The 25,235-nt window shown below is 49.3% G+C and overlaps 2 protein-coding genes across 8 annotated transcripts in view; one reads left to right on the forward strand and one right to left on the reverse strand.

Annotated features, from left to right (window-relative positions):
* The window catches only part of LOC311517587 (two pore channel protein 2-like), a 38,012-nt gene extending 28,982 nt beyond the window's left edge, over window positions 1-9,030 (forward strand). For 4 of the 6 annotated variants that reach the window (XM_084622549.1, XM_084622552.1, XM_084622551.1 and 1 more), the window contains 9 exons: window positions 897-961; window positions 1,595-1,682; window positions 2,475-2,544; window positions 3,254-3,473; window positions 3,735-3,825; window positions 4,558-4,671; window positions 5,655-5,773; window positions 6,659-6,826; window positions 7,420-9,030. In XM_084622549.1, the coding sequence (XP_084478675.1) occupies window positions 897-961; window positions 1,595-1,682; window positions 2,475-2,544; window positions 3,254-3,473; window positions 3,735-3,825; window positions 4,558-4,671; window positions 5,655-5,773; window positions 6,659-6,826; window positions 7,420-7,565 (1,081 nt within the window). In that variant the 3' untranslated portion in view covers window positions 7,566-9,030. The remainder of the gene's footprint in view (window positions 1-896; window positions 962-1,594; window positions 1,683-2,474; window positions 2,545-3,253; window positions 3,474-3,734; window positions 3,826-4,557; window positions 4,672-5,654; window positions 5,774-6,658; window positions 6,827-7,419) is intronic. The other 2 variants (XM_084622550.1, XM_084622554.1) reach the window with 1 other exon arrangement.
* Window positions 9,031-9,165: 135 nt separating this feature from the next.
* TMEM178A (transmembrane protein 178A) lies at window positions 9,166-21,502 on the reverse strand. Of its 2 annotated transcripts, none has more exons than XM_084622555.1 (4): window positions 21,006-21,502; window positions 13,955-14,068; window positions 12,675-12,812; window positions 9,166-10,164 (listed from the first exon to the last, which is right to left on the reverse strand). In XM_084622555.1, exons 1-4 carry the CDS (start codon window positions 21,367-21,369, stop codon window positions 9,923-9,925), a joined length of 858 nt encoding a protein of 285 aa, XP_084478681.1. In that variant the 5' UTR covers window positions 21,370-21,502; the 3' UTR covers window positions 9,166-9,922. The 2 variants fall into 2 exon arrangements, with proteins under 2 accessions (XP_084478681.1, XP_084478682.1); XM_084622556.1 differs by having other exon boundaries at window positions 21,275-21,344.
* Between the last annotated feature and the right edge of the window lie 3,733 nt (window positions 21,503-25,235).

Below are 25,235 nucleotides of genomic sequence, written 5' to 3' on the forward strand. Positions count from 1 at the left end.
GAGTGCAGGATTAGAAGACTGGACTGGACTCTGGATTCTCTTTTCATGAAAACATACATTCCTTTTTAAACAATTGGGTTTGTGCTGCTTTTTTAATACTACTGCAGGAAGGTCTGGCAGTGGGGTGGTACCTCTTGTGTGTGTCCTCTTTGCCCTAAAAATACTTGGAATGTCGAGCCATGGCAGTCACTGACTTGCTGGCAGACCCATTGGGACTTGTAGGTATAAGAGTTTTTTTATCTTTTAAAATGTGGTGTGGGACTTAAATACCTGTTGACTGTTGGAATGAACGGTTGTTTCTGTTAATACAAGAATCCCCTCACCCCTCTCATTAGCTGAGTTCTTCTCCCCCGTGATACTGGAACCCTGCTAGGTCTCCAGTTGTCCAGAGACTTGTAGCACAGACTGGGCCTGAATTTCTATTGTAAACAGACTAGTAAAGAACATTCTAGGTCTCCTTTCTCCCTATAAATGGGGGGGGGAGGAGCATAAGCCATTTTTTCCCCCCTTGCAGGTCATGTTTGCAAACCACATGTCCAATGTAGAAACTTCGCTTAGTCCTGGATGGCTGTTTCAGTGCATGAAGTAACCCAAGGAGCCTTGACTAGGTCTGTTGTACTAGGCAGACTGTACAAACTCCAAATAAAATACAGTCCCTGCCCCAAAGAGGTCACAGTCCAGCCATTTAGGGCCCAAACGTGCAAATGCTCCAGCACATGAATAGTTCCTCTGACTCGGTAGGAATCCTTGTGTGCTTAACTTTAAGCACATGTTTACGTGTCTGCAGATTAAGGCCTTATATTGTGTCCATCACAATTAGTATCTAAATGCCTGCACTGCACTTCGATGTGCACTAGAATGACTCGTGTAACAGAACTCTTCCCCCTCAACACTAGGTTTGATACCTTCATCATTATTGCTGCTCTGGTAGCTACAATTCTCAACACTTCACTTAAATCAGGTAAGCACGGCATTGCCCTTTAAATCTTCTGTGGCATTAGCAGGCTGTTAATCTACAAGTGCCTGAGAAATTAAGTGGTGGGGTTTTTGTTTAAGCTTTATCTCCTAATATCACTCTTGACTCATGGTTTCAATTGAAACTGCACGTTTTGGGGGAGGGGGAAGTATAAAAAGATTTCAATAACAATCCGTGGAAGAATGAATCCGTAACCTGTGCCCTTTGCGTAGGTAACCTTGTTTAGATTACAACATATTTGTGTTTGTTTCAGCTAAGTATGTAATAACGATGGAAAGGTATCCATTTTAAATTAAATACTACCTCTTCTATTGGACAGGCGCAGAAACAAACCCCTTTATTTTATTTTGGGTTTTGAAATACAAACCACCCATCCCCGTCAGAATCTGAAGTGTTGTGTATGCAATTCCGGAACATGTCTTTGAGGATGATAGAAATAGAACCTTTTGTGACACACAACCATCTCGGGGCTCTGTCTCATTCTGCTGTTGTACTGTGACTGATGGGGGACACTTTCTGTGCTTTGCCTAGTGATTGCATTAGCCTTTGTCTTAGGCAAACGGGGAAGCATTGGAGATCATGTGTACTAAAAGCTGCTGGTGCTGCTTTCTTCCTCAGCAAGTCAATACAACAGCCAGCAAGTGCTGGATATTGTCTTCATACTGAGAGTCCTCCGGCTCATTAGGATTGTGGATAGCATTCAAAGGTAAAGAATGTAATGGGGCTGTAGCCCTCTACCACTGCACTGAGCTGATCTAGAGGCTGGCAGGGGACCAGGTCTCCCAGCTAGCTAACGTCTGCTCAGCTGAGAAGATTGAGGCCTTGGTGACACACATTAGTGGTGTAGCTGGCTGCATCCATGCTGCCATATGGCTTTACAAGGGCTGCATGGCTTTACAAGGGGGCTTTGATACCTGGGTAGTTATTCCCATATGGGAAGGAGAATAAGCTGTAGTAGAATAAGGCATACCTTTATCCTGGTATAAACTGTGTCCTTGCTAAAGGATTTTAACACTATGTTGATGACACATCATCCCCTACCCAGCGTAGTTTGTACCAATGAAACTCAACTGTAGACTAGGCCTAAGGGCCCCACCAGCCCTTTCCTCAAACAGGAATAAGCCCACCACTCACTAAGACACCTAAGCGAGAGCCCACTAGAGCAGACACAGCACTGCCCCTGTGAAATTGGAAAGCCACACAAGGCCGCCCAGGGGCAGGCAGGCAAGCAAGCAGACGGTGTTAAACAGGATCAAGCCTACAGCTCAGCCCTGTTCCGTATTAATGTAGGACAGTGGCAGAGAAATGGCACCAACAACCAGCAGAGGCAAATGGGCCAGTGATCTCTCCGAGATCTGCCATCTCTTTTCTCTCTCACCCCTGCAAAACAAAATGGGGGACTCCATTGCTCAAAAAGGCACCAACTATCGGGAATTCCTGGAATATCTCTTTAAATAAGTGTCTGGGCATGGGGCTCTCATGACTTGTCTTGTTCTAGATTCCGGGTCATCATGAATACGCTCATAAACATTGTGCCGACAATGCTGACCTTTGGTGGGCTGGCTCTGGTAAGCACCCTGGACGCTAACTCTGAAGTGCAGCAGTTCCTGCCGTAGCATGACCTTGTTTTCCTTAGAATTCTGATTTTTATGTTCAAGAGGTGAACTATAAAGCTTCAGCACGGTCACTCTTCGGCCAGAATCAAGGCTGTATGGGTAGACCCAAATAGCTTTACACATAAATAACCCTGAAAATATTCAACGGTCTGGTTCTCCCTAGGTGCCAGTTCAGGACTTTTTTTTTTTTCTTTTCTTTTCTCTCCCTCCCTCCCTCCCTGATGCTGCTGACCTATGCAGAATCCTGAATGCTGATCTGGGCAAGCAACTGACATGGAAACTCTTGATTTCTCCTCCCCCCCCCCCCCCAAAAAAAAAATCTCCTGATAAATTGGAAATATTCAACTCCATCAACTTAGATTCCAGTTCAGTATTCTTCTCCCTCTGTTCTTAGTTTATTTTTAAACCTTACATGGAATCATTACTTCCTGGACTAAGTCTCTGTTTGAGGATGGCTGGTATTAGAAGATTAAGGTGTCTCAGAGAAGCCACAGTTGGCTCAAGTGGCCAGAATCTGGGAAGTGCATTGTGGAATGTGCACTGGGGAATTTGATGATGGAATCTTAAATGCTTCTGTACTCTGCTGGGTAAAGCTGTCACGTGACATTTCAATCTATGAGAATGGGTCTCTCTCTCTCTCTCCCCCCCCCCCCACCCCCAGGTAGTATACTACATGTTTGCTATCATTGGCATGGAACTATTCCAGGGGAAAATCCAGTTCTTTTCCAGGAATTCCACTGCCCATCATGCCCTGGAGTGCGGAAACCCTGCTTTAAAAGATTCTCTATTTGCTCGAGCCAAATACTGCAAGAACAACTTCAATGACATCACATCTTCATTCATTGTTCTGATGGAGCTAACTGTTGTCAATCAGTGGCATGATATCCTTTCTGTATCTATAACACAGGGTCCAATCCAGAGCCCACCGAAGTCAATGGAAAGACGCCCCACACCATTGACTTCAATGAGGTCAAAATGGAGAAAGAAATGCGATCTCAATTCCCTTCAGTAAAGTTTTTAATGAGGAAGCATCACCAAGGGAAGCTCAAATGTGTCTTCTCTTGTCATCAGCCTGACTGTCTCAAGCAGGCTGTTCTCAGCAGGGAGAAGTTTCCTATCTGTCCTAGTCCTTAACTTCATACTTCTTGCCAATGGGTTTGCCCTGGTCACGCACCAGGCTGCCAAGCTGTACTTCATTGCCTTCCACGTTGTGGTGGTGATCATGATAATTAAGTAAGTTCAGTGACATTTCTATCTGTTTGAGGTGGGGAAGCATGGGGCTTAGAGCCACAGCAGGCTGAAGGCCTGAGGTAATGAGTTCACAGGGCTCTTCCTGCCTGGGCAGCTGGAGCACTGCTGTGTGCTTGGGTTGATACGTTTGGGCTCTGGGTTACAGTGGTTCCCCTGCAAACGCCTCTTGCTGACGGAGGCGTGAAGGGGTACTGAGCCAGGGGACACCTTATGGATGTAAAGGGTGATTCTCCTCCTTAAAAGATGGAACAGACTAGGCAGGAAGGAATGCAGGATTCTGTGTCCCCTGTGGAGAAAGGATTGGGGATGCTTTAGAGAGGGGAAGGGCATCTAGCCCTGAACAAGTCTCATGGACAACCGTACTTACCTCTGTAAAGTGCTGCTTGGGGCTGGAATTTTAAAGAATAAGAATTAAACTGTGTCTAGCTGCAAATCTGACTGGGACTCTGCCAGTTCCTCCATCCCTGTTCAGTGCCAGGCCATGAAGACATGTTGGGGGGCTTTGGCAAATAGCAAAGGTTATCTGTTGCTCTGGGGGCATTTCCACAGTATCTATGCACTGACAGATTTGTACTGATGGGCCAGGAATTCCACAGTCTGCTACTGTGGAAATCGATGAATAATGTGAGGGCTTGCTCTGCAAAAACATTATATAATCCTGCCTTTAATTAATAACATGCCCAAACAGCATGTCTTTCCCCTCCCCCCTTTCAGTATTCTCATAGCATTTATCCTAGAAGCTTTCTTTGTGGAGTACTCACTGGAAAAGAGTGAAGTAGAAACTGCCATTGAGAGGAAAATTCAAGAGCTGGGAGTAGGAATCCAAGAGTAAGTAAACTAAACTACAGGGGAAACATGGTACTTTGTGGGTGGGTCTCTCAACACCTCCAGTTATTGATGGACCGTGTAATCAGATTTTCCTTAGTGATGTGCAGTTGAGAGAAATACAAGAGTTCAGGCATCTGATCTAGGTTTCCAGAGTCTCCTGGGTGAGTTCAGTTCCATTTTATAGCCTCCCCACCATTGTGGTGATCAGATGCCTTAGAAAAACGTGACTCTTATGCATAGGATCTCTTATCTGTACACCTCCACTTTCTCTCACATTTCCCCCTTCCCTCCTGCGCACAGACACCGAGAGAGAGAGAGAGGGGGGCCTTTGGCAGAGAGGGGTGTTCAGGGAGCTACTTTAGTGAAATCAACAAAACTGCCTCGGGCTGCTCTAGACGCTGTATTCAGAGACAGTCCAATTTCCCTCATTAGACCAGCTGAGTGGCTGCAGTGGGCATCCGGACTCTGATTGAAAGGTGTGGTGTTAGTTGCTTTAAACCCTAGCCTAGAACATGGCTTGGGCAGAGGAGTGTGAGCTCAGGCAGCTGACTTGGCCCATAAGGGGCTAACAGCTAAAATGAGACCCTTTCTGGACAGACATCTCTGCTAATTCCCAGTTGCAGGGTGGGAGGCAGACAGGCATGTTCTCCTTGCTGTAAGAGGCCAGCATTTCGCTGACCCCGCTGGAAGACTGTCAGTAGCAGTTGTTGGTTTTATGTTTAGAATGGGAAAAGGTTGCTGTCCCCTTCTCTGCTTTCTCCTGCCAGAGGTGTGGGGGTTCTGCTCCTGCATCGCAGGGTCTGCTCCATTGATTCTGAGCCATGCTCTGCTTTGCATGCAGAGGGGCTTTTGGGGGAGGGACTTCTGGGGCTCTAAGCCCCAGTAGCAAGAGTCTGGGAGAGCCAGTCCAATTCATGAACTTGTGGAGAGCACTGGAGTGCATTTTTAAGTGGCTTCATAGGGATATATATTTTTATTTAAAGGGAAGAACTACGTGATGGCAAACTAATAGACAACATGGAAACCAACGAGAATGACCTTGGAGGGGAAGAAATAACCAAGAAAAAGTCTAAAGGGCTGATGTTTAAAATAGCTTCTAAAAGTAAGTCCATTCCCAAAGGTTCTTCTCTGGGGAACAAATCCACTGCTGAATTCTCTGCTTGTCTGTCAGGTCTCTCTTGAGATAACAAATATTCCAGGGTGATGAACTGCAGCTGGAAGACTCCTGGGGCTGGCAAACAGAGATTCTTACTAAGTTGCTGTGAATTGGCATTAATCAACCCACAGCAATGAGTCAGTGAGTGCACCCTCGCAGGCTATTGTGGTGTGTGTGTTTTAGGTGCAGTGTGCCTCTACCCAACTGAGCCCCTCTCCAAACGTCTACTCGTGTGCAGTCGCCATTACAGGATGGCATGTTCACTTGGCCATTTGGAAAAAAAGCTTAGTGGGACTCTAGAAGCCACTCCTGATGAGATGAGTTGTTCAAAACCTTAATTCTCTCCTGATGTCTCAAATACAGGTTTCCAATGGACTTCAGGTCCCAAGGCAGGGAGGGGAGCACCCCTGTGGAGGGGTGGCAGAGGAAGCTGATATAAGTGTAGCTGTCCCTGCAGCTAAAACCCACCTAGAGACTTCTTCTAAATCCCCTTTAAACAGCAGGCTGGGACCAAGAAGTCTCTTTCGGACTATTTCCAACCCTCACATATCTTCTCGTCCATGAAGTATGATGGTCACTGGCAGGGCTTAATTTTTTCCAGGGCTCTTGGCTTGGCCGTGCATAGCCCTGGCACCTCTATGCTTGCCGTGTCAGCTACGAAAGTAAAAAATTTGCTTGAGCCGCCAGCACCTCTTTCATCTGAGCATGCCACATGTTTGTGATCAAATGTGGCACGATCAAGCCCAACAGAGAATCAGAACTCAGTTTGGGGTTTTTGGCACCCCCCCCCCAGTCAGATTCTAATAGTGTTTATGCTGTTTTTTATTGTAGCACTTTCTTTGTCAAGCTCCTGGGCTTTACAGCACAAGCTCGTTGCCTGCAGGAGCTACTTACACAGGAACAGTCTTGGTGGTTCAGCTTCTCCAGATGTTAGGAAGCCTCTTTGTTGCTGTTTTCTCCTTGTATCCACTTCACTTTTATCCTGGCTGAGACTCTTTGGTAACTCTTTGCAACTCTTACTGCTTGGTTTAATGCTCATCCTTCCTCTCCAGAAACATTCTCCCTGTGTCTTGATTGTTTCCTGTTGAATCCAGTTGAAGTTCACTATAAGTCTGGATTTGCTGTTTAATGCACAAACTGATTGAAAGCCTGAGTCTAGGGGCCTCGTATAACGCTCCCTGCTTCTTCAAGTGCTCTATCAAAACAGCTTCATTGGGGAAAAAAAACCCCTGAAAAGGCAGCAGTTAATGAAAACTGTTTGCTCTTTCATTGTGGATTTGTTCAGGATGTTCAAATAGTTAGCGGACAAAGTGCTAGAAAATGTGTTGTAGGGACCAATCCTACAGAGGGAGGTTCTCACATGTACATGTTTTTACAGTGGTAAATAACACATGCTGATTGAAAGAGCTGCCTTTGTTTGCTGGGGAATGGGGATGTAAACTGGCAGGGTAGACACCTCAGTGACTTGTCACCCAAAGTGAGGAACATATATCACAAAATGACTTAGCCTTTGAGCATAAAGTAAATTAAGGGAATGGCTAACTAGCCTAGGCCACTATAGAAACCAGTGTTGTTTGTTTTTCTTTTCTCAGGGTACAGGACAGTTGATGCTTTGCTTCAGCGTATGTTTGAGGCAGAGATACTACCAGAAGATGATGGGCCATCAGTGGATGAAATCTTAAACCTCTCCCCTGCTGATGTTTACCCAAAGAATCCCACCTTTGACAGCGCTGCGTAGTGTGGAGAACAGAAGGAAATAGAAGTGGAAACACTAGCTCTGTCTCTATTAATTCTTAAGAGATCTCTGCTCTGACTCTAATTCATACAACTTTGACACTGTCATGTACAAGATCTTTAGAGTTTTAGAGCAAGTCTGCACAATGATGCTCTTCTGCACATTGGACGGGTTATGTTTAAAGTGGCAGCACCCTGAGTCAGAGTGGTCAGTTTTACCGGGAGTAAAAGTCCACCTATAAATCAAGGAAAGTATTTTCTAAAGGGAAATCTCATGGAGTGTGTATCTTAGCTCGGTCAGAGATCATGCTACCTAAAACTATTGTAGCATTACATATACTATTTAAAAGTCTGACCTTGTTAAGGAGTATTTAGCTACTTGTAACTGGAAATTTTCTAGCACAGTGACTTTTTAGATGCATTACCAGTCAAGACTATGGATAAATGTGTAAGCTAAAATAAAAATGATACAAAAGCCATTTTGCAGTTTGGCACAAAGCTGCTACTTAGTGGGCTATTTCACTAGCCCTTGCCATGACATGCTTTCAAAGGGCTAATTAACCATGGCAGCTAAGTAGGGGGTGGGCAGAGATTGGCCAGTACCTTAACCTTTCTCAGCTGCTAATATTCCACAGCTATGGGCAAATCCAAACAGCTTGAAATGGTGTTCTTCAGAGGGGTGTGTGCAGATAAGCCTCTCACTTGTTTTCTAGAGTCTCTGCTTTCATCAAAAAAGCTCTAGCTGTTCTGGTTGCAAAGAAAGTCATGTCATGGTCTTCAGACTTAACTGATGCAGAGATGTCTGCCTGAGTTTGCAAAGAGCCTCAAACCATTGTTCACTAAAGCATGTGAGGAAGTATCCTGCTGTAAAGAACCACCCAATCTACTGTGAGTAAGCAAGCACTCATGTGGGATAAGCCTGTATCAACACAGTGTTGTGAGAAGGAAGATATAGTTGATTTCACTTTCATACAGGGGCCACGCAGCTTTCCAAGACTAGGGAAACCCTGCCCTAAGGGTGGAAGGAAACAAGAACAGGTTCTTCACCAGTTATTCTTGGAGGGAGTTGCCTGTGTACATTCATGCTTGTGGGATGGGGGAGGCACTTACCACGAGCCAACTTCAAGTTCTGTCTAGCAATACACCATCTCCCTTTTCCACCCCCAAACGTTTCATGCTGAGGTTACAAAAGGGATAAGTGCCCCCTCCAAACACCTCTGTTCCTCCTGCTAAATCACAAAGGTCTGACCCCAGAACAGTGTCTGAGGGCAAGGAGGGTGGGGAGACTGCGCCATGCCATGCTTTCACACTGCAGTTGTAAATGAAGGATGTTTATACCTCTGCAGGTGGGGACAGTAGAGCTCATGAGGGGAGGGGTGGGAGCACTGGTTTGGAGTCTGGAGGCTTAAAACCTGGGAGCCAGGGCCTGCATTGCCTCTCACAGAAGTCTGGTGAGAACCAAGAGGGGCACTTGACTGGATCTGCGACTACCCTGTCACTAGAAATTCTGCTGTAATGATTCCTACTCAGGGTTAAGATGCATCAGCATTAAGAGAAAACCCAGTTCCAAGCCACTAACTCTTCTACTCAACACAACACGATGCTCATAGAGGGAGGTGTTTTACTACTGAATTGTAGTTTAACACAAAGATGCTGAAGCTTCACAACAGAGGTGACTTCTAATGATATCCGTGGGAATGGTGAATCTCTCCACACTGTGAATCTCTTAGCTATATAAGCAATAAACATTTTTTGGTTACTTATAAAGTACAAAGGGAAATAAAAACCAAGCAGGAATCTTGTTTTGACAAAGAACATTCATATGGGGTACATGGACAGAGACTGGGTCTATCTGACAGCAAAAAACAAATTAAAGTTCAGAAGAAGCTGAATTGAAGTGTATTAAGTATGATCCTATGGAAAGAAAAGCATTTTTTCTGACTAAGACTCATTTGGCAATGATTTTTTTCTCCTCTGATAAGTTACTTTATGTACAAACATTTGAAAAATAGAAATAGCCCTAAATTCTCATCACAGCTTTTCCTTCTCTTTTCCTGTGTGAATAGCCTCATCTCCTTTCAGACACACATATACACAGTATATTGACTGAAGCAGTTAATACCCCCACTATTCTTGTCCTTGGGAAGGTGTTTCCTCTATTTGATTTCAGTCCGCTAGGAAGCAGAACAGAACTCCTCTTGTTTCCTGACTAGTAGATTTTGAAGGATCAGGTAGGTATTTGTGCATGGAATCCTGAATGTAACTTTCCTTTCACTTTTTTCTTTGTTGTGGTAAGTCCTTGAACAATATTGTTCACCTGTCACTGAACAAGGGTAGAGAACACCATCTTCTGAGAAGCAGTCATACAGAAGAGTTTCTGGCAGACTTTAGATGAATAATCTTGGTCCTGTGAACAAATGGATAAGCAGCACAAAGACATCCTGCTGCTACTATAAATCCTAAACTGCACCATGCACAAAATATAGACCAGCTGTATCCATGTTCCACATCATTAGGAAGACTATATATGAATGCTGGTAGGCGGTTTAGATCATATGATATACTTGCTGCATAAGTGCACAGAGAAATAGTGCAAAATATTCCTGTAAACAAAACATATTCTCAGGGTTAGTAGATTTATACAGTCTGGGATAAATAAAAGAGCAAACACATCCCTGTTAAACATAGTTTTTATAAATCAAAAAACTAGGCAAAAGCTGTTTTCTTACTTGGATAGAACGTGTGGTATTAATGCTGGCATTCGCAATGTTTCAAGGTCTTATCTGACTATACAAGTCTTTGAGCGCTGGCTCTGTATTTTAATTATGAACTTAATATAACTTCTTCTAGTTCCTACTTGAAAAAAGAACAGGAGAACCAGCACAGGGGGGGACCCTTTTGTAGTGATAATCAAGATGGGCCATTTCCAACAGTCTCTTGTTGGAGTCTGTTTTTTAAGTTTTTTTTGTTGTAATATTGCGACTTTTAGGTCTGTAATCAAGAGACCAGGGAGATTGAAGTGTTCTCCAACTGGTTTTTGAATGCTGAATTGGAATTAATTTGCAAACTGGACACCATTAAATTAGGCTTGAATAAAGACTGGGAGTGGATCTGTCATTACACAAAGTAAAACTATTTCCCAATGTTTAGTTTCCCCCCCTACTGTTCCTCACACGTTCTTGTCAACTGCTGGAAATGGCCCATCTTGATTATCACTACAAAAGAGTTTTTTTGGTTTTGTTTTTTGTTTTTTTTTCTCTCCTGCTGGTAATAGCTCACTTTAACTGATCACTCTCATTATAGTGTGTATGATAACACCCATTGTTTCATGTTCTCTGTGTATATATATATCTCTTCCTACTGTATTTTCCGCTGCATGCATCCGATGAAGGGGGTTTTAGCCCACAAAAGCTTATGCTCAAATAAATGTGTTAGTCTCTAAGGTGCCACAAGTCCTCCTGTTCTTTTGCGGATATAGACTAACATGGCTGCTACTCTGATACTTGAAAAAACGCTCTCAGTTTTTACAAGCAGTTTAAGGTTTGTTGCAGTTGTTACCCCACAATTCTTTTAGAGCAGGCGTGTTAAGTGCCCCACCTGTGGATTCATGAGGCCTGCTTAACATATTCAGATTGGAGACTTCTCTTCATGCACTCCTTAAGACCCAGGGTTGAGAGCAGCCCCTTCACACCTCACAAGATCCATGGTGGGCTGAGGCAATAGTTTTGTATGCACTTGACAAAATCTAGTCTGTACGTGTAATTTACTCAAACATGCATCCCCAGCCAACCTTCCCCAACATAGCTCTGATGTGGAGGAGTGAGGTCCTCGTCTCTCAGCCACTGCACACCTGTCTGCAGGAGCTCCTCTCCCTGTCCAATGTGTCCCTCCTGGCTCTGCAGCAATCTATGGGGCTAGATTTTTCAGTATGCAGTGAAATTAGCTATACACATCCAGCCACAATGAATTTTTCCTTAAGCTTGCACTTTACAAGTTTTGTGGAATAAAATCTATGGTGCATGCTCAGATGTGGTTTTCAGAGGTTAATAACTTGGTCAAATCAATATAAATTTCCTCCAGACCAGGGAAAATAATTGCTTCTTATTAAGGTCTTTTCCCACAATGAATTTAACCTTTCCTACCCTTTTCCATTTTTGCTAGTTACAAATGAAAGACTTTTTTTTTAATAATACAAACCAAACAACACCTGCCCACCTTCACTCTGCAAAAACAGCTGAACACTTTTCCTCAAACTTCCCCAAAAAGTTCATTTTTAGGAAAAGACCAATGATGGAAAACAGTAACGTGAGGGGTGAAAGTTGCAAGAAGTTCTAAATGACTGGGACAAAAATAAAATTGTTACACTGACTTAACTCTACAACTGCTGCTTTTGTTGTAATTTAGACTTCTCCTTTGTTGTTTCAAGGACAGAGTGAAGAAGAAGACATGGGGAGGGGGAAACCTATTCACTCATCTTCCCCACTAACGTGAAGTTTAGGGATAGATTTTTGTCTTTAGACCCAGTCTTGTGCAAAAGAGGGGATGTAAACTGCACCCCTCCAGGAATAGCCCTGGCAGATTTTGTAACTCAAACACAATTTAGTCTCAGCCTCCCTCTTTGCTTTGGAAAGAAATCATTTCCCAGCAAATTATGACACTCCAGCCATGCTGTCTCAGGTTTGCTGGCTGGTAATTGAAGGCAAGGAGCCCAGGCTCTGCCCACTCTTCCTCATCCACATGCTCAAGCAGGGAAGTAAGCAATGGCACAATGCCCACTTGCCCCTGCACGCCCGGTCCTAGAGTTTGCACAGTCTGTAATGGAGTGCCCTTACCCCTTCTTTCTCCCAGGCACAGGTATGGAGCATGAAGGACAAACTTTTTATTCCCTTTTTGGAAGAAGAAATTAAATAGTCCCTTTCTGTCTTCTTATAGTACTCAGAAAAATCTTGCCTGCTTTTTTGACATCTACCCAAATAGCTGCAGTGGAAAGTCAGTTCTAAGTGGAAAGATCAAAGGAAGGTGTTCTCTGCTGATGGATAACAAGCACAGTCTACCAAAGAGAAACCTAATCAAGGGCTTCATTTGTAATTAGCACACAAAGATGGCACAATACCTGTCATAAGGAATAGAAGGCCTGCCACGTGCTGCGTGAGGCTTTCCTCCCAAAAGAAACTGACTGCCGCTACAATGCATCCACAGAGAAGAACAGCAGCTGCCATGCCCAGAAAACCAGCCGTGATTCTTCTTAAATCTGCTTCCATATAAGAAGTAGAGCAGAGATTAAACATCACCCTTTTGCTTAGAGCAAAAAAGACAATGACAAGGAACTATTTACAAACCCAGTTGGCAAATGCATGTTAATGCATATTGGAAGAATCTTTCGAGCCACTCGTAGGCAAAGCTGGGTTCTAAATTAATTGTAACCACTCCATAAGATGATGTGGGCTCCACAGTGGATAGCTGACTAAACAACCTCCTCAGAGGACTAAACCCTCCTCAATGTGTAGCAATGGTTAAAAGAGCAAACAAAATGTTTAGATGTAGATGCAATGGAACAGAAACTAATACTGAAAGTGTTCTAATGTCACCGCCAGCACCAATGATGTGACCTGACCTGGAATACCAGTTCTGGTCACCCTATCTAAGAGACCACAGCAGATAATACAAGTGGTTTAGAGACAGACAACAAGAAGGATTAGGGTCATGAAAAAAATTAACTTTCAAGTGAGAAGGAAAAGATTGGGACTGTTCGGACAGGAGAGGAATAAGAGGGGACTTGACAGAGGTATAGAATATAATAAGCAGTACAGAAAAATTAAACCAGGGGTTGGTTCCTATTTACCCTTTCTCATAACACAGAATGAGGGGATATCTAATGAAATTGCGAGGCAACAAATTTAAAACAGATAAAAGCAAATACATTTTTACATATTGTGCAGTTAGCCTGTAGAACTCATTGCCACAAGATATAATTTAGGCCAAGAGTCTATCAGGATTCAAAAAAAGACTGACCAATTATCTGAATAACAAGAACATCCAGAGTTACATCAGATGGGATTTAAAATAAAAAAAAAGATTTAGAAGGATATAAACAGCCATGCTTCGGGGCATAAGCCAACCTGTAAAGGATAGGGGCTAGGAAGATATTTCCCTGTAGGTAGGTTATTCCATATTTGCTTACTATGGGATTTCTTACCCCTTTCTTCAAAGCGTCTGATACTGGCCCCTGGCCAGAGAGAGGTTACTGGACTAGACAGAGCCCTGGTCTGATTCAGGATGGCAAACCCTATCTACAGACCAGCATGTTGTCTTGCTTTTTCATGTGAAACACTGACAGAGTTATGGAGAATCTTGTGCATCCCCAGATGAGAGGCTGACAATTTGTGTACTTACGAAGCAGATGCCACTCATCTTGCTGGATGGTCTTGGTTAAATTGAATGGAATGTTTCGTAAGTGCATTGGTTGGGAGAAGTGGTATTTGATAGCTGTGCATCTCTGAACAATACCTTCAGGAAAGGAAGGAACAGACTTCATTAACCCACCTGCTAAAAACCAAGCAGGTTCCCCCAGAGAATACTGTGTTAAACACTGACAGCAAGGCTGTAAATTGTCTTCTAATATAATTAGTCCACAGTGCATTCTCTCCATTTGCTCTCCCCGTGCCCACAGACTACCTCGCAGCTTCTACCCTGCACTTCCAGTTCCACACCCAACACCACCTCTCCCTACAAATGGCAGAAGCTTGATGCTAGTGAGAGATGCACAAGCTCCTCGGGCTGGGAGAGTTCACCCGCGTGTGGACATGCACATGCACACGCACACGCACACATCCACCCGCTGGTCTGCATTCACCCTGGAGCCTTTTCTAAGGAGCCCTCTCCCCCCACAAGATGTTGAAGGAAATCCAGCCCCACAAGGTCCCAGGAACTTGGGGACAAATTTTTATAAGTTCCTAAGTGATTTAGGAGCCTGTCCATTTTTTTCAGAAGAGATGTAGGCAATAAGGAGCCCTAATCTCATTAAAAGTCAATGGGATACAGACAGGACCTAGCAACCAATGACTCTTGAATAAGGACTTCCCCATCTCTCCTTAGAGAACAACAGTCCCCCAGCTTGAGATCAAAGGACTGGAGAGGTACGAAGTGGGGAGATAAGTGTTGGCTGCTGGAAGGAGTCGGGACTCACCTGGGGTCTGATGAAGGAGGTCAGACACAGAGCGAGACCTTGAATCAAGGGGTTCCTTACAGCTTGGCTGGGCTCTGGGTTAACCAGAATGACCTATGCTTTAACCTTCAGTTCTCTATACTACCCTAAGGACTTCCTATGCTGTGTTCCAGATGACTAATAAACCTGACTGTTTGGACAACGCTGGGTGAGTGTCGTTGCAAATAATGGGCGAGGTGCATGAACCCCTGCAGAGTGGACAAGTCTCCATCAGGGATCTGTCTCAGCTGGACTTGCTGAATGAACGGAGCTCACGGTGTGAAGCAGAGGTTCTGCAGGCCCAGAGGTCCAGTCTAAGGAGGTAGTGAAGCCACATAGCTTACCCTGGAGGAAAAGGGAGACCCCTAAGGGGTCTGGCACATTGAAGGGGTTCCTCCTACAGACCAATCCAAAGCTGGGGACATAGCACCAATCCTGTGGATCTGTGATGGGTGGGATGTCACAGTATGTAGCAGCTGCTGCTCCTATGCGCGCTCCCCCAGCACATGTAGAGCTGTCTGGCTGTGCTCTCAGCAGAACAAATGCCTACAAGATCCACCACTGGCTGTGTTCCCTGGCACTCCCCAAAAGGGGCTGTTGCTTTAACAGCCAATACCTGGCCCTGTACGGATAACCCCATGTTTGCTTTGCAATAAGGCAGTCTGGCTCCATTGTAAGGAAGCTGAAGTGCCCAGTGTACTGCCCTGACCGGCAGCTGCATAGCTGTTCTTAGGGGCTGATGGTGCAAGGTGCTGAGCACTCTCACTGATTTCAGGTGGGGCTTGGGGTAATCAGCACTTGGCAGGATCCAACCCTTTCCCGCTAAGCTCAATGACATTGTGACAGGTTGCATAGCATCAGTGAAAGGCTTCATGACAGAGAAACCATGAGCAATTCTGTGGTACTTGTGAGGCAAACCTGCAGCCAGACCAGGGCTGCTTACTCAGCTGCACTGAAGCATTCCGTAAGCACTCTGCAGTGACACACCCCTAGACACACTGCAGCAGCTTATCCCTGGGCAGGGCCTGGGTCAGATGTGTCTGTCTTGTCTATTTAGATGGTCAGCTCTTTGGGGGGCAGGGAATGTTTCTTCTTTGAGGGGCCCTGTGCATTTCCCACTTGTGATTCTTGTGGGCTAATGTGCCCTGGCTTCAAGTGCAAATGCCAAGAGGAGAGGGAGTCAATCCCACAGGTGTGACTGCACAGAGGGAACTCCCAAAGAACAAGATACTATTGCAATATAAATAATAATGAAACTAAACTGGTTCCATGAGGAGCTGAAAGTGAATCACCCAGGAAGGGCACTGAGTAAGAACTCTCCCCCTCCCTTGCCAAGGGCATCAGGGACAGGTCAGAGGACAGCCAGGCTACTTGGAGAGGTGCTGAATTGTAGGAAGCATGAGAGCTGGATGGAGATGGAGTCAAGGAAGGAGATGGCTGAACCCAATATGTGAACTTTGTCTCGCATCCTCAAAGGCATTTAGGGGCCCAACTCCCACTGGTTTCACTGAAAGTTAGGTGCCTAAATACCCTGGAGGATCTGGAACCTTCCTTGTGAACCCTTTCTACCAGCACCTAGCCAGTGCGGTGTGAAGTGACCTCAGCTTGGAGCACTATTATTGGAATTTACTATTTTCCACCCACCACAATGGTTCCCTTTCACTATCTTTTTAGTTAAGATACTTTTGTGTCTCGGACCACAGTGAATTTGCCCCAATAACAGTTTATTTTCAAAAGGAAACACTCTTCTGACCTCTAGTGAGATGCACAAGAGGAGCAAACTTGGGACACTCAGTCAAGGTGACATCCAAGAGGTACTGGCTGTGGGAGATCAGCTGGCCACATGGGATGGCAGGAACTGGGGACCAAATGTTACTGATGTCTTTTTAGTTTAATTTACTATTAAAACAGATTAAACCCTTTTTAACTAAAAGGAGACAGCATATGGAAAATAAAGGGATGCAAGGTTGTGATCTGAATTTAACTATGCTGCAAAGGTGTTTTTTCTGAAGTGGTAAGCAACTGTAAATGCATTTGTTACTAACATACTTAATATGAGTCTCAGGAAAGAGGCCTATGCCTGAGAGAGCGGTGATGTTTATGGAAAGGAAAAAGTTACCTGTCTGCAGACACAATGATTATGTGTTTAGATTAGAGTTCATCTCTATGGGAATATCTATAAAAGGTCCTCTCATGCTAGTCAGGAATTAACGGGATGGACACACCAGTGTAAGACTAGAGAGAGAGAGGCAATGCAGGGCCTTTGTGATTTCTCTCATTGTACATATTAATATATGAAAGATACTCTCTGGGACATTTTGAGATGCATCCTCAGCTGGTGTAAATCTTCATATTTGCACTGAAGTCAATGGAGGGATGCCAATTTACACAAGCGGAGCAGCTGGCCCTTGGACTTTAATCAGAAGTCAAGAATGTTGTCTGCAGAGAACAAATGCCATTTTGGGTATAAACAGAGGCATGGGGAATGGGTTATGAGCAGGGCTGGCCCTGAAAATACAACATCCATCCCAGGGAAGGTATTTGCATGTGCTCTAGGGTGTAGCTGACTCCAAATCCAAAATGTTATTCCTTAAGGCACAAGCAATTAAATGTCACAATGAGTCTGCTGATCATGAGCATAAGAACACTTAAAGCAATATCTATTTTTGCATTTCTCTACTAATTTGCAAGTGTATTACTTGGCTTAAGATGGTATGAAATGCAGCACTCACATGTGCATCTTCATTGCCATAATGCAAGCTATTTACCTTATTCTCAGGCCAATCTGGTAAACGAAATTTTGTGTCTTCAGAGGCACACCTTTGAAATGTTTCATTAAGTTACAGATATTTTGTGCAACATTCACTCCACCTAATGTTAACAATATAACTAACTACCCTATTCCTCTAATCAAGTGGCTAAAGAAGAGAAAGTGATGTCTGCTCACCCTTTTGAGCATGAAATAGTGTATTACACATTATTTGTTGGTGTAATTAAAAGGTTTATAATACTTATATAATATCAGAGTTAAATATTAGGAAAAAACAAAACAACTAACCAAACAAACAAAAAACCTGCATTAAGTCAATATGTGTAGTTTGAAAATGTTTAATCTATTGATGCAACATAAAAGAAACATATTATCTTTGTTCCCCAATATGTACTAAAGAAGAACATTAGCCCATATGTATGTGACATAAGGCTTGGCTGTTCTACAAAGATCTAATTTAACAGATGACAATGAAGGAAGGAAGCAGAAAAGTCACATCTCAGATTCGGGTGACAAATGATGCAAATGTTTCTTGACTATTCCTTTTAATTTCTGAAGAGAGAGAAGTGTTATTATCTGGGCTATATTTGTTTTTTTTCACTTAGGAGGAACAGAGGTTCTACTAGATGACCAGCGCATATTTTTACACAAAGAGGAGATGTACAGGAGGCCTGTTGAAGGCTGCTTCAGGTACACAGAGAAGTAACAAAAAATGGCCTGCTTAATATTAGGCAACATACGCTTAGACGTACACAGCAGCCTAACTGTGGGAGCAGTAGAAGAGTAGGTACTGTAACTGTAGGCCAGCTACTCCTGCACATAAAGCCCTGGCAGCCAATCCCAGAGGAGGGTGGGTGCTGAGGGCCCTGCCGAAAGGGCCAGAGAACACCTCAGGGTGCATGTGGATTGGTGGGTAAGAGGGTGCACAGTTAAGGGGTGCATAATCCACAGTAGCCGTTCATAGGGGATGTGGGAGCATGGTGCATTAAAGGTGCACAGTGCCAATGCATTCCTAGGTCAGGGGATACATGGTGTTTGGGCAGGGGAATCTTGGATGCACACAGTGCCTGGGCACAGAAGGCACTGGGGGTATATAGTACCTATGCACTGGGAGTCCATGGTGTACTAAGGGTGCATAATTCACATGCATTTGGAGCACAGGGGTCCGCGCGGGGGGTGGTCTTGGGGGGGGTGCAAGGCACGCGGGGGGTGACCGTGGGGGGGTGCAAGGCGCACGCTGGCCACGCAGGGGGTGGTCTGGGGGTGTGTGCAAGGCGCACGCTGGGCGCACCGGGGGTAGAGTCGGGGGTGCAAGGTGCACAGTGGCCGCGCAGCGGGTAGTGTTGGAGGGGGGTGCAAAGCGCGCAGGGGGCCGCGCAGGGGGGGTGCAAGGCGCGCAGGGGGGTGCATGGCGCATGGTGGGGTGAAAGGCGCGCAGGGGGGGTGAAAGGCACGCAGAGGGGGTGAAAGGCGTGCAGGGGGCCGCGCAGGGGGGGTGCAAGGCGCGCAGGGGGGTTCATGGCGCATGGTGGGGTGCAAGGTGCGCGGGGGGGGTGAAAGGCGCGCAGGGGGGTGCAAGGCACGCAGGGGGTCACGCCGGGGGGGTGCAAGGCACGCAGGGGGCCACGCCGGGGGGGTGCATTTTGTGCAGGGGGCCACGCCAGGGGGGTGCATTTTGCGCAGGGGGCTGCGCGGTGGGGTGCAAGGCGCAGGGGGGGAGCAAGGAGCGCAGAGGCCGTGCAGGAGAGGGTGCATGGCACGCGCGGGGGAGGGTGCAAGGCGTGCACGGGGGGTGCAAGGCGCACGGGGGGGGTGCAAGGCGCCCTGGGGACCGCATGGGGGGGGTTGCAAAGCATGCAGGGGACCGTGCAGGGAGGGGTGCAAGGCGCGCAGAGGGCCGCGCGGGGAGGGGTGCATGGCGTGCGGGGGGCCGCGAGGGGCAGATGCATGGCGCGCGGGGGGGTGCAAGGGGTGCAGGGGGCCGCGCACGGGGGTGCAAGGCACGTAGGGGGCCACGCGGGGGGTTCATTGCACGCAGGGGGCCGCGCGGGGGGTGCAAGGCGCCCAAGGGGCCTCGCAGGGGGGTGCAAGGCGCCCAAGGGGCCGCGCGGGGGGGGGTGCAAGGCGCGCAGGGGACCGCGCAGGAGAGGGTGCATAGCGCGCGCGGGGGGGTGCAAGGCGCCCGGGGGAGGGTGCAAGGCGCGCAGGGGACCGCGCGGGGGAGGGTGCAAGGCGCGCAGGGGGCCGCGCGGGGGAGGGTGCAAGGCGCGCAGGGGGCCGCGCAAGGGGGGGTGCAAGGCGCGCAGGGGACTGCGCAGGGGGTTGCCAGGCGTGCAGGGGGCCGCGCGGGGGGGGGTGCAAGGCGCGCAGGGGGCCGCGCGGGGAGGGTGCAAGGCGCGCAGGGGGCCGCGCGGGGGGGGTGTGCAAGGCGCGCAGGGGGCCGCGCGGGGGGGGTGCAAGGCGCGCAGGGGGCCGCGCGGGGGGGGTGCATTGCGCGCAGGGGGCCGCGCGGGGGGGGGTGGAAGGCGCGCAGGGGGCCGCGCGGGGGAGGGTGCAAGGCGCACAGGGGACCGCGCGGGGGGGGGGTGCAAGGCGCACAGGGGACCGCGCGGGGGGGGGGGGGAGCAAGGCGCGCAGGGGACCGCGCGGGGGGGTGCATGGCTCGCGCGGGGGAGGGTGCATAGCGCGCGCGGGGGGGTGCAAGGCGCGCGAGGGGGGCTGCAAGGCGCGCAGGGGATCGCGCGGGGGGGGTGCAAGGCGCGCAGGGGGCCGCGCGGGGGGAGGGTGCAAGGCGCGCAGGGGGCCGCGCGGGGGGGGTGTGCAAGGCGCGCGGGGGGGGGTGCAAGGCGCGCGGGGGACCGCGCGGGGGAGGGTGCAAGGCGCGCAGGGGACCGCGCGGCGGGGGTGCAAGGCGCGCAGGGGGCTGCGCGGGGGGGGTGCAAGGCGCGCGGGGGACCGCGCGGGGGCTGCAAGGCGCGCAGGGGGCCGCGCGGGGGGTGCAAGGCGCGCAGGGGACCGCGCGGCGGGGGTGCAAGGCGCGCAGGGGACCGCGCGGCGGGGGTGCAAGGCGCGCAGGGGACCGCGCGCGGGGGGGTGCAAGGCGCGCAGGGGACCGCGCGCGGGGGGGTGCAAGGCGCGCAGGGGGCCGCGCGGGGGGGGTGCAAGGCGCGCAGGGGGCCGCGCGGGGGGGTGCATGGCTCGCAGGGGGCCGCGCGGGGGGGGTGCAAGGCGCGCAGGGGGCCGCGCGGGGGGGGGTGCAAGGCGCGCAGGGGGCCGCGCGGGGGGGTGCAAGGCGCGCAGGGGACCGCGCGGCGGGGGGTGCAAGGCGCGCAGGGGACCGCGCGGGGGGGGGTGCAAGGCGCGCAGGGGGCCGCGCGGGGGGGGTGCAAGGCGCGCAGGGGGCCGCGCGGGGGGGGTGCATGGCTCGCGCGGGGGGGGGGTGCCCGCTGCCCCGTGCCGCGCTCCCTGACCTCTCTCCACCAGGCTGTCCAGGTCCGGGTCGACGCCCAGGGAGTAGCATTTCCTCCACAGGCCGGCGTAGCTGGCGAAGAGCGGGCGGGCGCAGCCGGACTGCAGCACGCCCAGCCCCGGCAGCGCCGGGGGGCGGCGAGCGGGCTCGGGGCCGGGGGGCGGCCCGGCGCGGCGGGGGCCGCGGCGGCGCAGGGGCAGGGGCAGCAGGCGGGGGCGCTGGGCGCGGCGCTCGCAGCCGGCGCGGTGCCGCCGGGGGTCGGTCTCGTACCAGTGGTCGGTGAGGAGGGCGGTGAGCAGCAGCCCCAGGGCGCACAGGCTGAGGCACAGGCTGAGCGCGCTGACCAGCGCCCGCCTCCGCCCCATGGCTCCGCCGCCCCGGCCCCCGGCCCGCTGCCCTCACGCCGCCGGGCGCCCGCCGCCACAGCCCGGCCACATGCCGGCTGCAGCACAAAGGACAGCGGCGCCGCCGCCCCGCCCCGCCCCGCCGCGCCGCAGCCGCCAGGGGGATCCCGGCCGCTCCCTCCGAGCCCGGCTCCGCCCCGCGCCCGCCCCCCGCGGCCGGCCCCTGCCCAGAGCCCTCACGGGACCGCCCCGGTTCCCGCGCTCTGCGGCCCGGGGATCCGGGGCCAGCCCCCCGCCCGCCGTGGGCGTGTGAAGAGCGGAGTCACAGGGTGCCCCCCCCCCCGTGGGCGTGTGAGGGTTGAAGTCATAGGGTCGCCCCTGTGAGGGTGTGAGGGGGGAGTCATAGGGTCCCCCCTGTGAGGGTGTGGGGGGGAGTCATAGGGTCCCCCCTGTGAGGGTGTGAGGGGGGAGTCATAGGGTCCCCCTTGTGAGGGTGTGGGGGGGAGTCATAGGGTCGCCCCTGTGAGGGTGTGAGGGGGGAGTCATAGGGTCCCCCCTGTGAGGGTGTGAGGGGGGAGTCATAGGGTCGCCCCTGTGAGGGTGTGAGGGGGGAGTCATAGGGTCCCCCTTGTGAGGGTGTGAGGGTTGAAGTCATAGGGTCGCCCCTGTGAGGGTGTGAGGGGGGAGTCATAGGGTCCCCCCTGTGAGGGTGTGAGGGGGGAGTCATAGGGTCCCCCTTGTGAGGGTGTGGGGGGGAGTCATAGGGTCGCCCCTGTGAGGGTGTGAGGGGGGAGTCATAGGGTTGCCCCTGTGAGGGTGTGAGGGGGGAGTCATAGGGTCGCCCCTGTGAGGGTGTGAGGGTTGAAGTCATAGGGTCGCCCCTGTGATGGTGTGGGGGGGAGTCATAGGGTCCCCCTTGTGAGGGTGTGAAGGTTGAAGTCATAGGGTCACCCCTGTGAGGGTGTGAAGGTTGAAGTCATAGGTTCCCCCCTGTGACTGTGTAAGGATGGAGTCATAGGGTCCCCCCTCACAGGGTCCCTCTCCCTGGGTGTGTGGGAGGGGAGCTCAGGGCTGGGAAGAGTCACAGGGTTGTCGTCCCCCCCCATGAGTGTGTCTGGGTCACTCACAGAAGAGAGAGTCACATAGTCCCCCTCAGGCTTGTGAGTGGCCTCAGAGTGGTGGGGGAATGAGAGCGTCCCCCCATCTGCGAGTGTGTGAGAGGTGCTCATGGCTGGAGGAAATCACAGACCTTCCCAGGAGTGTGTGAGGGACATGTGATGCTGCAGATCAGGTGCCAGCTCATGCCAAGGCCCCCTAGGCATCACTGAACACTGACAGTTGTAATGTTGTAAACCAGTCTGGCTCATCTCTATGTTAGTATTGTTACAATAGTCATTAGCTTTATGGAAATGCGTTTAGTGTTCAGACTTTATGAAATGCTTGTAAGTTGCTGCATGCAGTAATCTCACTTATAATATCTGTGACCCTGCTATAAGATAATATTTAAGTATTTGCTCTGTACCTGTGAAAGTGTTTGCTCTAAAATTGTAAACCTCCATAGTTAGGAGAAAAGCATTACCTAGTTTGAAATACTAGTTTACCACAGGGAAGTGTTATCTCCTGACCAACAAAAGAAGACCCACAGACAAGCCATTGTGGAACATCAGAGGACAAAAACTTTGTTGATTGCTTCCCCCCACACCCTTGAAGGGGAGAGGTGCACGGAGACTCATCCCATCCGTTTGAGCTCTGGGGGAACAGAATAAAAATCCCTGTCAAGAAAAAATTGTTATCCCTATACAGCCTGGACTTCAGGGAGAGGACAAGACTTCTAAGCATAAACAAGGGATCCACAGTTGTTCAGCTTGGGTTAGCCCTAAAGGACACATACAGCTTGCATATTACTGCAGCTTCTATTACCTTTTGGAATCTAAGATTGTAACTAATTTGTGTGGTATGTTTACTTGCTTTAACTTTGTAACTAACTCACTTCTTTTTTCAAAAAGAAAAGGAGTACTTGTGGCACCTTAGAGACTAACCAATTTATTAGAGCATAAGCTTTCGTGAGCTACAGCTCACTTCATCAGATGCATATCGTGGAAACTGCAGCAGACTTTATATATACACAGAGAATATGAACCAATACCTCCTCCCACCCCACTGTCCTGCTGGTAATAGCTTATCTAAAGTGATCATCAGGTGGGCCATTTCCAGCACAAATCCAGGTTTTCTCACCCTCCACCCCCCCACACAAATTCACTCTCCTGCTGGTGATAGCCCATCCAAAGTGACAACTCTTTACACAATGTGCGTGACAATCAAGTTGGGCAATTTCCTGCACAAATCCAGGTTTTTTCACATCCCCCCCACCCCCATACACACACAAACTCTTTTTGCGAATACAGACTAACACGGCTGTTACTCTGAAACCTGTCACTTCTTTTTTCTAATTCATAAATTTTACTTAATTTATTATAGGAGTGGCTACAAGCATCTTTGGTGTAGGATCTAAAGTGCATTGACCCAGAGTAAGTGATTAGTCCTTTGGGACTGGAAGTAACCTGAGTATTATTGTGATTTTTGGTGAAAGGGACCATGTATTGTAATGGCAAGCTTACCTGGGTAACAAGACAGATTGGAGTTCTCATGGGGACTGTCTGTGACTCTGTGTTGAGGTTGTTGTAATGCCTGAGGACTTCACACTTTGTTGGTGAATTGAAGTATAGATCTTACAGCCAATTTAGGGTTTGTGCTCTACTTCTTAATAGTCTGCCCTGAGGTTGGTACTCATGCTCATGAGCCACTCCAGACAGCTTTATAGAATCATAGAATATCAGGGTTGGAAGGGACCTGAGGAGGTCGTCTAGTCCAACCCCCTGCTCAAAGCAGGACCAATCCCCAACTAAATCATCCTAGCCAGGGCTTTATCAAGCCTGACCTTAAAAACTTCTAAGGAAGGAGAGTCCACCACATCCCTAGGTAACGCATTCCAGTGCTTCACCACTCTCCTAGTGAAAAAGTTGTTCCTAATATCCAACCTAAACCTCCCCCACTGCAACTTGAGACCATTACTCCTCATTCTGTCATCTGCTACCATTGAGAACAGTCTAGATCTATCCTCTTTGGAACCCCCTTTCAGGTAGTTGAAAGCAGCTATCAAATCCCCCCTCATTCTTCTCTTCTGCAGACTAAACAATCCCAGTTCCCTCACCCTCTCCTCATAAATCATGTGCTCCAGCCCACTAATCATTTTTGTTGCCCTCCGCTGGATGCTTTCCAATTTTTCCACATCCTTCTTGTAGTGTGGAGCCCAAAACTGGACACAGTACTCCAGATGAGGTTTCACTAATGTCGAATAGAGGGGAACGATCACGTCCCTCGATCTGCTGGCAATGCCCCTACTTATACATCCCAAAATACCACTGGCCTTCTTGGCAACAAGGGCACACTGTTGACTCATATCCGGCTTCTCATCCACTGTATCCCCTAGGTCCTTTTCTGCAGGACTGCTGCCGAGCCATTCGGTCCCTAGTCTGTAGCGGTGGATGGGATTCTTCCGTCCTAAGTGCAGGATTCTGCACTTGTCCTTGTTGAACCTCATCAGATTTCTTTTGGCCCAATCCTCTAATTTGTCTAGGTCCCTCAGTATCCTATCCCTACTCTCCAGCGTATCTACCACTCCTCCCAGCTTGACACACCCCATGTCACAGGGTCTTTCTCATCTATGTGTGAGGGATGCTCACAGCTGGAGTTGGGAAGGGGGAGTCACAGGGATCATAGGGTTTTTTTCCCCCTGCTTCTTTTCTCCCTTTGAATTCAGGTCCCATCTCCTGTTTGTCTTGGGAGACTCTACGGGTGACTGGAGAGCTGCTGTGTTTAACGCTATG

This window comes from Lepidochelys olivacea (genome assembly GCF_965140295.1).
Source record: "Lepidochelys olivacea isolate rLepOli2 genome assembly, chromosome: 3".
In the NCBI taxonomy this organism is placed as follows: Eukaryota; Metazoa; Chordata; order Testudines; family Cheloniidae; genus Lepidochelys; species Lepidochelys olivacea.